Here is a 12,867-nt window from a genome sequence, read left to right as displayed (position 1 = left end):
ATATCTGCCTTGAATGGATTGGAAAGCTGGGATGTCAGCCTTCCCAACTGCCGTGCCAAAGAGTTGTCACTTCTTGTCCGTCAGTGTCTACACTAGCAATCTTTGCTGGGAGAGAAATATCACTGTATAATACTCTGAGTATTGCCCATGTGCAAGTTTTACAAGCAATGCTGTGCTGTGCCAGCATAACAGCACAGACATTTCCCTGTATAAATTCATCTATGCTGGCAACAGCAGCTGCTTTAGCTCCTCTGCCACAGATCACATCTTACTATGTACATCCTCAACACAGTGTCAGCACAGGTCTGTGTACAAATTTGAGAGGCAAAAATTATTTTTCTCTTTTCTGTTTTGCACGGAAAGACTTACCTTCATTTCAGAGTAATTGGTAACATTATATTTAAAATAATACTGCACCAGAAGTAGCAATGCAAGACCAACATCTCAGTGTCAACAAGGACAGATCAGTAGGAAGGGGGTCACTGGATATCTCTAATTACAACCAAGCTCCAAATGGGAATTGACTCCAATCCCTGAAAGCTACCAGCTCTAGTTTGCAAGCTGCACTCATGGGCAGCTTGCACTGGCACATAAAAATATCTCAGTACATTTTTCTGGTGGTCTCTAAAGTGAATGGGAAGAGAGCAGACATCAGATTTATAACATAACCACTGCAGTGCTCTTTCCACTACCATTTCCCTGCAGAATAAGCTACTGAAGAGAAGATTAAAGAAGGCCAGGAACCAGGATAGACTAAAATAAAACAGCTCACCATGGCTTTTTATTTGCTTTCAAGTTATAAAGTAATGGTATGGCTATGCAGCAGCTGAAGACACCAATAGCAGTCTGAGAGCAGCAGCACAGGGACAATGGCAGGATAATCTGCCAAGCCACACTACGATACCCCCAAATATATTACTGCCCTTGCGATCCAGTATCTCCATCACCACCCTCTTCTGCTCTTGCACTACCTTTTATCATGGCGAACTACTTCGTTTTGACTCACTTCCTATGAAGGTCTCAAATTGCTGCTGTATCTGCCCCTTGGAAATGTCAAGGGAAAGACAGATTGCTGTTATCTGAGTCCAATTGTCTCATTTGAAAGGTAAGTTAATGATGATACAGGTCCCAACTTTAATTACTGGCTACATACATCTTGGAGTGGTTGATTCTTGGAAGCTTTCCAAGACATTCACCCTACTGAGTATATACAGGTGTAGGTCCTGGCAAAACAGGCTGACTTTATGCCTGACTGGCAGGACCATCTCTTAAGTCTAGACACACACTTCTAACACTCTCCTGTCCTCTGCCTTTTCTTTATTTTTCTTCTCATTAATAGACTAAGACAGTTCAGTATTTTTGTCATTGATTTATGTATGTGCATATACACCCAAGTCTGTGCACATTCCCCATCCAGCAAAGCTTGAGAAAATGCAAGTTTTGCAGGACAATTTCCTAGAACAGGTGTCTTACATTAAGCCAAACTAAATAAATGTGGGACATGTAATGAAATAAACGACCCCAGAAGATAACAGTCAGTCAGCTTTTCATATAAACAGTACCTTTTATTACTAAGGACCTGCTGTTTATTCTAGCAGGAATTGCTTCATCAAAGTGAGACCAAGCAGCCAGCTATTATTTCTACTCAGCAGAAGTGAGATCCCTGATAACTTTCAAATCAGGGTTTAGAAGCATCTCATTGCTGCGTGGAGCTACAGGAAACAGAGTCCCACACCACCCATCCCGCCAGGTCCATGCTTCCTCTCACCCCAGGTGCCGCTGTGCAGGAGCTCAGACACAGATCATCCTCCCAACACCCAAGACAAGCATGATCCTACCTGTGCCATCTTCTAGATGTCCAAAGTTACAGATCTGGCTGATGTTGTGCACCCAGATCTGCATCTCCTCCTCGGTTTTGGCTACTAGGTAGAAGGTGCGGTAGGTGGTTCTCACAATGAAGACGAAGTTGTTCTGAAATTCCTTCTTGATGAAGTTGGGTCCCGAGTGCTTCAACACTTCGCACTCGTTGAGGTCGATGATCCGAATGGGCTTTTTGGAATGGTTGTTCCTGTAGTACTCCAGCACATCCGGGTTCCCGCTCATGCGGCCTCTGCGCAGCACGAACCAGCGCTTCCGCCATGCCTGCAAATGGCACAAACAGGGCCCTTTTAGTGCTAGCCACATAATATATCAATCAGCCCACACATGCATATTTTCCTTGAGGTTTTATAGTTGTTTTGATAAGCTAGCCAAATTGTGACTTTGATTTGAAGTGCTTGCTATGAGCTTGCATTTGCGATTGGAAAAAAGGCAGAGAGTTGTCCCTTTGGAGGTCAAGAGGAACAAGACTTCTCCCCTCCTCTCACCCTCAGCCTGTCAGCACAGTCTAATCAAAATGATCTGATACTTCACCATCAAACACCTTTTGCCCAGCAAAGACAAGGCCTCCAGATGACCAGTGAAGCTTCCCTCCCATGGTTTTCAGTGCTAGTAAAAAGCTGTTAATGAGCTGCCAGTTACTTCTGAAAGCCCAAAACAAACCTTAAGGGAGCTGTAATGCTAAAAAGTTAAACAGGAAACTTCCAAACCTCACAGAAAGATGTCTATTTAAGCAGGCACTGCTTTGAGAGACCTTCAACCCAACCAAACCAGTAAGCACTGATGTCACATATAGATAGATCCATGTGACTGAAGGTGTGGGGTCCTGTACAGGCTTAAATGAAGTCCTGGCAGGACTAAGATGCAGTATCACTTTTATAACGCTATATGCAAGTTTCTAGGAACAAAATAACATATTTTCCCTTTTTTCCAGCAGCTGTTTTTATTCATCAACAGTATAAGCACCTCGATGTTGATTACAGCTGTCACCAACACACTTTGAGGGCCAGAAGAAATCCACCCTGAGCTCTGTTCCACAGAGAAACGCTGAAATAAGACATCAGGAGCTTTCCCCCTTACCAAACTCCATAAAAACTGTGTTGGATAAAGTCACGTCCAACTCAGCAAGGCCCAGGTGACTGCAGCTGTGCCAGCTCTGATGGCAGCCCAAGGGCTCGCACACTGCCCAGGGACCTACAATAGCTGTACAACCCCTGGCTGTTTTCATTGCCTTCGTAAGAGTTAAATGGTCATTAAAGAAACATCTGAACAACCACCACAACCTCCCTACCTGAATCTTATTCAAGTACTCTTTGCAAAATGACTTGTCACAAGGATGTAAACCTGCGTGATAGCTTGTGTTGTAGTTAAAAATCATGCTCATCTTGCAAAGAGTGGATCTGTCTCTGGACAACCAACCATTTGGCCTAAGACAAAACAACTGAGTTCAGGATGTTTTCACTAAGATCTAAGGGCCCTTGCTGGCACAGTTTAGGATCAACACAGGCACAGATTTCACTGACAATGAGTTCCCATGGGCATGGTGATAGTTAAAATGATAACAAAAAATAACAACAGTCATTTGTAAAGAAAAAGCATCTTTTTTCCTACTCAAAAGATACTTCCTTGCAGTGCAGCAAGCTTTTCACAGCCTGTCAATATTCATCCAAAAGTTTATCTAGAAGTAAGTCTGTTCAGCCTAGCAGTACCTTAATCTATTTTGAAAGCAAAAGATTCTTCAAAAACAATATACAGGGACCAGAGACTGAAATATCATAGAGGGAGCTCTTGCAAGGCTGAACAAGCACATACCAACCTGTGTAAAGGAGGGGTTTTCAGAGAGGGGGAATCACATCAAGAATAAACAGGAAGCAGTGGTGAGGTGCAAAGTATATTGCACAAAGAAAATTAAGTCTTGCCCTCATGACCTGTTGAGGTTTGAAAGTGATTTGGTCTCTGCTGAAAGTAACTAGAGATAACAGATTACTGAGATATCTCAGACAAGTCTAATTTTGTGGAAGCTGGGAAAAAAAGAACACACATACTTCCCCAAAGAAAATATATTTAATGGAGAAAACATTTTCCTGACTAGCAGGCTTCAACAGTGGAATACAGCCCAGCAGGTATCTCACATATATAGTCCCAGAAAGAGTCCCCACCTCTGACACCTGCAATCCAAGTGCCACACAGGCTTAACGCACACCCCACAGATGCATCAGGACAGAAAGGTCACATCCCCTAACACACTCTCACCCCTAAACAACAAAAGAGAAATGCTTCAGGAGGTGCAAGTCAAATAAGACCTGCTCCTTTATCTCCCAGAGAAGCAGACTACTAAGGCAGAGAAGGGAAAGAGCCATCAACTCTTCCCCCCAAAACTGCAAGACCACTTCCCATTCCTCTCCTAAGGCTGCCAGCCCTGCAGCTTAAATACACCTGGCTCCTTCTGATGGAAATTGGATGGAAATCACCTGCACATGAGCAAGCTGAGGAGGGAAGGAGGGAGGGAAGGAGGGAGGGAAGGAGGGAGGGAAGGAGGGGTGGCAGCAGCAGCAGCAGCAGCAGCAGCACCACCACCAGCTGCTGCTGCTGCTGCTGCTGCTGGGGACACCCTTCCTATCTGGCACCCATGCAGCTGTGGGGAGGTGGGAGCCCAGCCCTGAGGCCGGGGCCAGCTCAGGGCTACCTGCTGGCGGCCAGTACAACACCCTTAGGCAGGCTGGCCCGGTACCCGTCCCCATTTCCTTAGCATTTTAATTTTCATGAGTCTAAAGGGGTCTGTAGTTTCAGCACAACCCAGGCAGATGGTGAGAAGAAAGAGAAAACTGCAGCTGTGCTTTGCAGAAAAGCTCATGGTCCCTCCATTCGGAGGCGAAGGCTGGCTTCGACGTGGTGTGAGCGGCTGTGGCTGTGCTGGTTTTGGTTTTGTACTAGCCGAGAAGCTGCCTGATAACCTGCTTCCCTGCAGATACACAATTTGATCAGGCTTATCGTTTGGCTGGCACTGTGAGACTGGAGATGGAGAGGTGCCCGGTCAGTGCAGCATATGATGGGAGAGGAGAGCAGGGCCGAGGCTGTGTGAGAAAACTCTGGCTATCATAGCTGGGCAGCCGTGAAAACAGGGCTGAGGGGAAACAACACCAGATAGCTGCCCAAATCTGCACTGCCCTTGGGAAGGGTGGGCCTTCCCTCTCCATCTCCCGCACAGCCACCCTCATTGCCTTCCCCAGGCTCATGGCGCAGCCCGTGCAGCCAGCCAGCACCCCATCTGGCTGAGAACAGAGTAGTTTTTTTCTTGTGGGGGTTATGTGAGCTGTAGGAAACATGTGGGAAAGTGGGAGGTGGAGAGGGACAGAGGAACTGCCCTTTGGTGATGCTGCAAGTTTGGGCAAGCTAACAGCCCTTGGCTGCTGCCGTTCATTGCCCCAAACATTAATGTGCTCTGAAACTGATGGTGGTATCTTGCTGTAAGCTGCAGGGACGAGAGCAAATACCCTGCCCGTGCTGCTGACCCACTGCTGGACCTGGAGCCAAGGGGAGGGAGAGGCGCCCAGGGATGGCAGCTTTTAAATAGGTGCAGCCTGAGTCAGCAGCACAGGTGAATCAGCACTTGAAGGCTCAGGTCTTCAAAGACATTTAAGCACTCAACCCTCTTGAAATCAGTACTGGTGCCACAGTGGGGTGGCAGCGGCGCAGGGCTATGGCCGATGGGGAGTTTGCTGGTGCTGCCCAGTGAGCTCGCTTGCTGCCAGGGCTGCGCCTTGCCTGCTGCCAAAGGAAGACATCTCGGGGAGCAAAATCAGTGGAAACTGCCTCATCCCACACTGGGAAATGGGGAGCACCACCAGGAAGGGGGTAGGAGGGAGAGAGGAGATGGGATGAGCCTAACATCAGCTTTGTTGTACCATCAAACTGCATCCACACACACAGAGTGCACTTGCACCTCACTCTCCGGGCTCCTTTTTTTACCCTCCACTCTTTAGGAAGGAAGAAGGTGGCATTGGCTACCAATGTAGCTACCTGCATGTGTGGGCTTGAAGGACTATCTTTTGCCCCTCTTCTCCCATTTGACATATCCAGTCCCATCACTGTCTTCCTGCAATGGCTCATTTCCATCCTGAAACTTTCACTGATATGTGCCTTTACTCACAAAATGTACTCCAAAAGGTCTTTTTGCTTATCCTACAATGCTGAGTGTACAATGTGCCAAGTTTCTGAGACACTCACAGCTTGCCTGCAAACGGACATGAGCTGGTTTGCCTCCACCAATACACAGGACTCGCCCTGCTCCGTGGCATAAGGCAAAGCAGGGGTTTTGGCACACCTTTCAGCATGAGGCTTTTATCTCCAAGAGTCAAATATCCTCTCCTCATTTTCCTGGCATTTGTCTGCAATGAGCTACATGTCTCCTTTCCTCAGGGGAAGGGGATGCAGCACACTGGAGTCACTGGGAGCCCAGCTGTGGCAGGCTTTGGCCAGACGAGATGTTGGCAGCAGCTTTTAGCTCGCAGAGACCCAGGCAGCTCATGTACTACACAGTCCACTCTGCTGGAGCAGTGCCAGGGCTCCTCAGCTGGGGCTAGAGGTGCAGAGGGTGCCTGGCACCTCCCAGCCCCTGCCCTGCAGGGCAGGCAGTCATACCCCACGGCAGGTCCTCTCCAGTGCCCATCCCAGCCCCATGGCAGAGCATGGTGGGGTTTTACATAGTTGTACGCTGTCAGTAGTTTTCTTTTTACCATTTACCAGTCACACGGCTGCCTCCTCCTCCCCCTGTTATGGTTCTTCCTGCCATCCCTGGTTTTCTGTCTTTAGAGCATGACCTTCGCTCACAGACCAGGATGCGGTGTGGTGAGGTGTGTGCCTTCCTCCCCTTCCATCACTCACCCAAACCAGAAGCTGTGCCTGTGTCAGTACCATGACAAGGTGCTGACCACCTGCCTGGGGCTGGAGGGGGCTGCCCACAGAGTCCTCGCTGGGGAAGGGTGTGCTGTGCCAGCACCCCGTGGTACAGCAAGCAGCTGTGCTCCCTGCTCCCTCCAGTCCTGGGCGGCACTGCGTGCATGATCAACCTGCACCCTTGTGCTGCTTGCAATACCTTCCTCCTCATGACTTGTAGGGCACAGAGTCACTATCAATGCCAGCCTGTGCCCAGAGGACCAGTGCCTGTGTTGGCTGTAGGGTGCTGGTATCAGGCTAGAAAGCACCTTCAAGCCCCCACAGCAGCTTGAGGCTGGCAGGGCCATCCGAGGAGCCAGCAGGGCCAGAGTGGCGGGGCTGTGGCGAGGAGGGATTTATTTCAGCTGATCAGAGCCAATAATATCTGACAGTATTTAGTCTGGAGCTGCACGCACTGCTAAATTTACAAGAGAATTTGGACCAGTTTAAGGGGGAAAGATTATGCTCCCATGGTTGAGATGAAGTAACCTATATTCTTAAATAGGAATCAATTCCTGGGATCCAGCCTAGGCTCCTCACTTACACTATGGAAAGGATCTACGCATCCAGAATAAATATTATATTTATTTGGGAGTCTCTTGAGATTAGTTCCTTCTTGATGAAGGAATGATATGATGATGATACATTTACATGCTTTGTTGGCATTAGAGAGAACGCTTTATCAGAAAAGCACAACTACCATCAGATAAGAGTCAACATATATCCAGAACAATTTTCATCTGCCCTTTGTAAGTGGAATAGTTTGGTGCCAAAAGGAAGAAAGAATTTGCAGCGGCATTGGTTGGATGCCAGCACGCTGCTTTGTGCAACACAAGCTATCAGTGTTTTCATCTTGCTCCTGAATTTTTCACTTTGGGAATTCCAGAGCCACTTCTGAAGGAAAGAGGAATAGCTCTGTTTTCATTTCAGTAGGGTTTCTAAGAAAGCAATCGCTACTTCCACAATCTGACGTCTCTGCTTCTGCTGAATAAGTGGTGTGAGGTTTAAAAAGGGCTGCTATTACATGCAAACGTTTGCTCTGCCATGGCAATGTTGGATAAAACAGGCCATGAACAAACCTAGTATGTGCTGAAGAAACAGTTAGCTGGTTAACAAGACCAGAATGAGAGCTGAGTGCCTGTGTGGGAAAGGTTTAGCCAAGGACCTTCAGTGCTTACCTTCTGTCTAAGGACCATGTTTTCATTTGTATGTACAAAATATCCAGTATCTGACATCTAAATAATTAATTAGAGCACATACAAGCTAAATGAGGTAAATTGGCCTGAAATGTAATTTGTCCTGTGGGTTTTTGATTTTTTCTGGTTTTAATAACAAAACACGGAACAGCCAACAGACTTTAAATTCTTTACCAGCTAAATTAATGCTCATGTCTCCCCCATGAGGATAATCTTCATTTTACAGAATGCAGTGAAGGGGATGGTAAGGGGAAGCAGAATGAACAGTGGATGTGTAGTGATTCCTCACCCACCTGGTGGCCTTGCAGTCATGCTTCTGGGCAAAGGACACGTGCTCGTCCCCAGGCCTCCTGTGGGGAGGTCTGACACTGGAAGAAGAGTTCGAGAGCTCAGTGACAGGGAGGACTGTGAAAGGTTTGAACATTTGGGATTGCTCTCATCCTGGCAAACTCTCTTGGAAAGAGAAAGCAGCAAATTCCACCAGAGAAGGGTCTGGCATGGCTTCCCTCCTATGGCTGGCTGAGGGCTTGGAGCGCCTGTGTGCTCCTCCCTCTACTCACTGCGGTTCTGTTGCCTCGAGCCACAAGGCATCCTTGGGGCAAGAGAGCTAGCAGAGCTGCAGGATAATAGGGCCACAGGAGTGCCAGCACTTGAGACACAAGTTTTCAAAGGTTGTCTTTTTTCTAAAGAACAATTTTTAGACTTATTCTCGGGGAAAAAAGTTTAGGCGGAACTTTATAGCATTTCCTCTAAATGCCTTAAAAGAGGAAGTTAAAATTCATATGTAGACAGGTTTGTAAGCAGCTGACATCTAAGCCCATTAAGACCATTTAACTTAAGAGACTTTCCCCAGCCTGCACAGAGTGGGAGGTGTTGGGACTGCAGAGAATGGTCCCTGCAGGAGGGACCTGTGCATTGGGAAGGAGTCAGGACCAGCTCCCAGCAAGCATCCTCGCGTTCAAAGAACCAGGGACATTGTTGGGAGCTCTTTGTGCCACTCTTGAAAGAGAAGAGGGCCAGCCCCACACAGCTCGCACTCCTCGGACTGTGAGACCCTTGCAGAAGGGTTCACGCCTTCTGCTCAGTAGCCTGCATTGCTCAGTAATGGCACTCGATTAACTCACTTGCAGAAATCTGAGATGAAAAAGACCTCTTAAACCACCCAGCCCGTCCCCCAGCTGGAGTTATGGTTTTGCTATTTCAGTTGTGGCTGTTGGTCTGCAGCTCCCATCAGCTCTGCATAATAAATCTCTCCCTAATGAGGCTGCCTGCTTGTCCCTTCCAGTGCGTCCCTGTGCAGCGCTCTGGGAGCAGCTGAGCTCACTGCCCATCACCCACTGGTTTAACGCTTCTCTTGGATTTTGTCTCCCTTACTGTCTGGTTTCCCTTATTTTCTAAGCAGATCTCATCAACTTCTTCAACAGTGAGAGGCTGAAACTTATTGTTTATGGCTGGGAAAGAAAAATCAATAAATACTCAATTTCAGAGAGGAATACTCCTCCCTTAGGGCCTTCCTCTGCCTCCACAGGCATGTAATTCTATTTAACCTACAGAACCGAAGGAGAGATTTTCTGCAGTACTATTTCTCCCTTTGCTTGGGTGCCTGGAAGCTCAGGTGCATTCCCATGGGTGCTGAAAAGGCATCAGCTCTCCGTTCCCCTGCCTGATCATGCTCACTACAGCTCTGATTTCTCAAGGGTAGGGCTCAGCTATAGTGGGAAAAAGCTCTGAGCTAACCAGTGTTCCCACACAAAACAACTTTCAACACAGACTAGTGGCTAATGATCTGGCTTATCCCATGCAAAGGACCATGATACAATGAGAACAGGACAGACTACAGTCTAACATCGTATTTCCATCTGCTAAGTCGTGAGTCCTTTATTGAGTCACTTGTCTTTCTGACTGTGGTAGTTTCAGTATGACTCTAGATGAATCTTGTTTCAAGAAAGTCAGCATGAGTCTTCCTCGGAGGAGATGCAATGGGTGCATAGTGGAAGGGGAAATACCTTCTTCCTTTCAAGGTGGTACAGATACATTAATTGACTAAAAACACTAACCAAAAAATTTCCTGCGCTGTAAGTGCAATGAAAGCTTTGTAATAATGCATCTAAGATGACGTCCTGTAGAAGCAGAGAGGTTTCCTTTGTTTCTGTTTCTCACAAAAAGAAACCCATGGTTTGTGAAGAAAAAAAGACACACTTAAAAAGAAGGAGAAAAAGACCCAGGGTCATATGTTGCCTGCTAACCTGCACACACTCCCATTGCCTGGTCTACATTCTAATCCATAATATTTATGGTGCTTTACATATACAAACATCTGCAACAGAATGAGTCACTGCTATTTAATAAACAATGCAGATTCTTTGTAAAGCTAATGGGTTTGTCTGGGCATGAAGGGTCAAAATCATAGTGACCCAAAAACTTGGGAGTTCTGAGTTCTTAAAAACCTTGTGGAAGATAAGAAAACAAGTTCTGAAAGTAAAATTAATAATAACACCACTGCATTTTGGGAAGGGACAAAGGAGACAGACACTTGGATGAAGAAATGACATTTCACTCATGTCTCCCATCCTTTAGTAAGAGCAGCAAAGAAACAAGAACTGTGCTTCTCACAAACATTTTGATTAGAAGTTTCCTCTGAGGACGCTGGCAAGTTGACAGAGCATCCCCTTGCTCCTCATGCAAATAGGAATTGCTTGAGAAGATGCTGGTGAAGGGGAGCAGCACTGCTGTTCTCTTCTCGCTTTCCCCATGGCTCCCAGCAGGTGGGTCTCAAGGGGCTCTCCTGCAGAGAAGAAATGCTGGTGCTGTGGTCATGCCCCCTGGATGGGTCCCTGAGCTTTGCAGGGGAAGATGCTGAGAGGGCATGCCACCCCACAAGCTCTTGCTATGGGAAAGAATTCCTAAGCCTTGATCTGGGCTACAACAAACCCTACCACACCACAAAAACACCGTGGCTCCATGTCACCTGCAGGGACTGCGATGTGTCAAACAGCTTCACAGCACTACCTGCATGCCCTGCCCTGGAGCGTGCGGTGCAGGCAGGACCCGACCCTCCCCACCAACGCCAATGCTTCACAGAGCTCACTGCTTCCTAGTGTCCCAAAGCGATGGAGATGTCTCCGGGCCAATAAAGCCTTACCTGTGAAATCTGTAGCAACAAAACACCGAAGGAAGGATGGCAAACCTTTTTCAGTGGATTCATTTAACAGTGAAGTCCTGACACAGGCATGAAGTAAATAAGCTACCCTCTCCTTAGTCATCCCAGGGCATGACTTCTCTATTCTTCCTCCTATTTTGACAGCAGTGTTGCTGAAAGCTTGGAGCTTTTCTTATTAACAGCTGCCCTGCAAATATGTGCAGGCCCCTTTGAACTCATTTATAGAAAGCATAAGGATCAGTCATTATGAAATTAAAGCTAACTGCCACCACAGGGCAGAAACCCAGCTGTGGCCTGGAGGGCTGCACCTCCCAGGGAGAGGCTTGTGGCCGAGTGGGATTTGTCAGGAGCACCAAGCAGCCAGGGCCAGCCAGCAATCTCAACAGCATCTGCAGGACGCCAGTAAAAAGACACAATTGGTATTAATAAAAAAATAAAGTAACTCCCCCACTGCATTTGGCTGTGTTTCATTGAGACTAACAAGACAGTAAAGACAGTCTCACACGCTTTCAGGAAGCAACCAAAATTTTTGTGACTCGGCATCATTATAAAGCAGCGCCCAAAGGAATCTGAAGAACCGATGAAAAATCAAGCTAAGGAAAAGAAATCCAGCTGTGGTGGGAGATCCACACAAGCTTGGGAAGCCTCCAGGTGGGGCAGAGCCCAGGCAGCCACAGCACTCCTAGTACAGCCTTGGCCCCGGGCTGGCCACCCACTGCCTGGGCTGCCAGCACTTCCACTGGGCCACCAGCTCTCATCAAAATGATCCTGTGATGGGTGAGCAAAAGCCATGGGTGGAGGGAAGCTGGTTTTGGCCAGCTGGCCTTGCCCCTGCCCAGGGAAGGCATGAGGACCCTGTCCCGCCTGGGTCCCTGCATGCCGCAGCCCGAGCAGCTGTGACGCCGGGTGGGGGGTTTCAAACTGTGGGGGCAGCCAGGGGTGGACACTGACTCATATCGTGAACATCCTCATACTCTCCTTTCTGTTTCATTTTGCCTGTCTTTTTCACTTTTAATGGGGATGTAACGTATGCCACAGCTCAGAGTAGAGGTCCCAGCAGCAGAAGACAGCACTGAAGTGATTAAAGCCATTCAAGGATCTCCTCCCACCCAGAGCTCTTCTCTCCTCCGGCACATTTTTTCCTTCCTGAGGGCAGGCACAGTGAAGCATTAAATCCTTTAAGCTGCCCCCCAAATGACACCTTCTGACTGCTGCTACATTTTTGCAGGCATTTAAGCTCCCTGACAGTGAAGACTTACAGGCAGGACTCTACATGAGGATGTTTACAGCCTCACCAGCTAGCCAAGAGTTTTAGTTCCATATTCCCTCACAGCATGTTTATGTGTAGTATCTAAAATGACATTATTATCATCCTGAACGCAGCTTAAATTTCTGCAGTGATTTTTTTCACCTTTAAATCCTAAAGCACTTGACAACTGGTATATGATCACTACATGCCGCTTATGTTGTGATTTGTTCACCTGTCACTGGGATACACCTGCCTGTGAAGTTACGCTGTGTTCCTGATAATCAGGATGCTTATCTGTACACCCACAGGTATGCACTCACATCTGTTTGACTTTGACCAACCTATGGTGCAACTTTTCCATCTGAAATCCTTATTTACCTGTTTAAGATGGCAGAGGTCGACGGACAGAAACCCACTATTCCAGCTTAGTGCCACTCCAGAATTTCTGA

At 47.5% G+C, this 12,867-nt stretch overlaps 1 protein-coding gene across 2 annotated transcripts in view; it reads right to left on the bottom strand.

Moving 5' to 3' along the window:
- The window catches only part of GAB3 (GRB2 associated binding protein 3), a 68,912-nt gene that overhangs the window by 20,533 nt on the left and 35,512 nt on the right, over positions 1–12,867 (bottom strand). For both annotated transcript variants that reach the window (XM_074835277.1, XM_074835278.1), the window contains exon 2: positions 1,839–2,142. In XM_074835277.1, the coding sequence (XP_074691378.1) occupies positions 1,839–2,142 (304 nt within the window). The remainder of the gene's footprint in view (positions 1–1,838; positions 2,143–12,867) is intronic.

This window comes from Strix aluco, chromosome 10, assembly GCF_031877795.1.
Source record: "Strix aluco isolate bStrAlu1 chromosome 10, bStrAlu1.hap1, whole genome shotgun sequence".
In the NCBI taxonomy this organism is placed as follows: Eukaryota; Metazoa; Chordata; class Aves; order Strigiformes; family Strigidae; genus Strix; species Strix aluco.
This window is presented reverse-complemented; position numbering and strand designations above follow the sequence as displayed.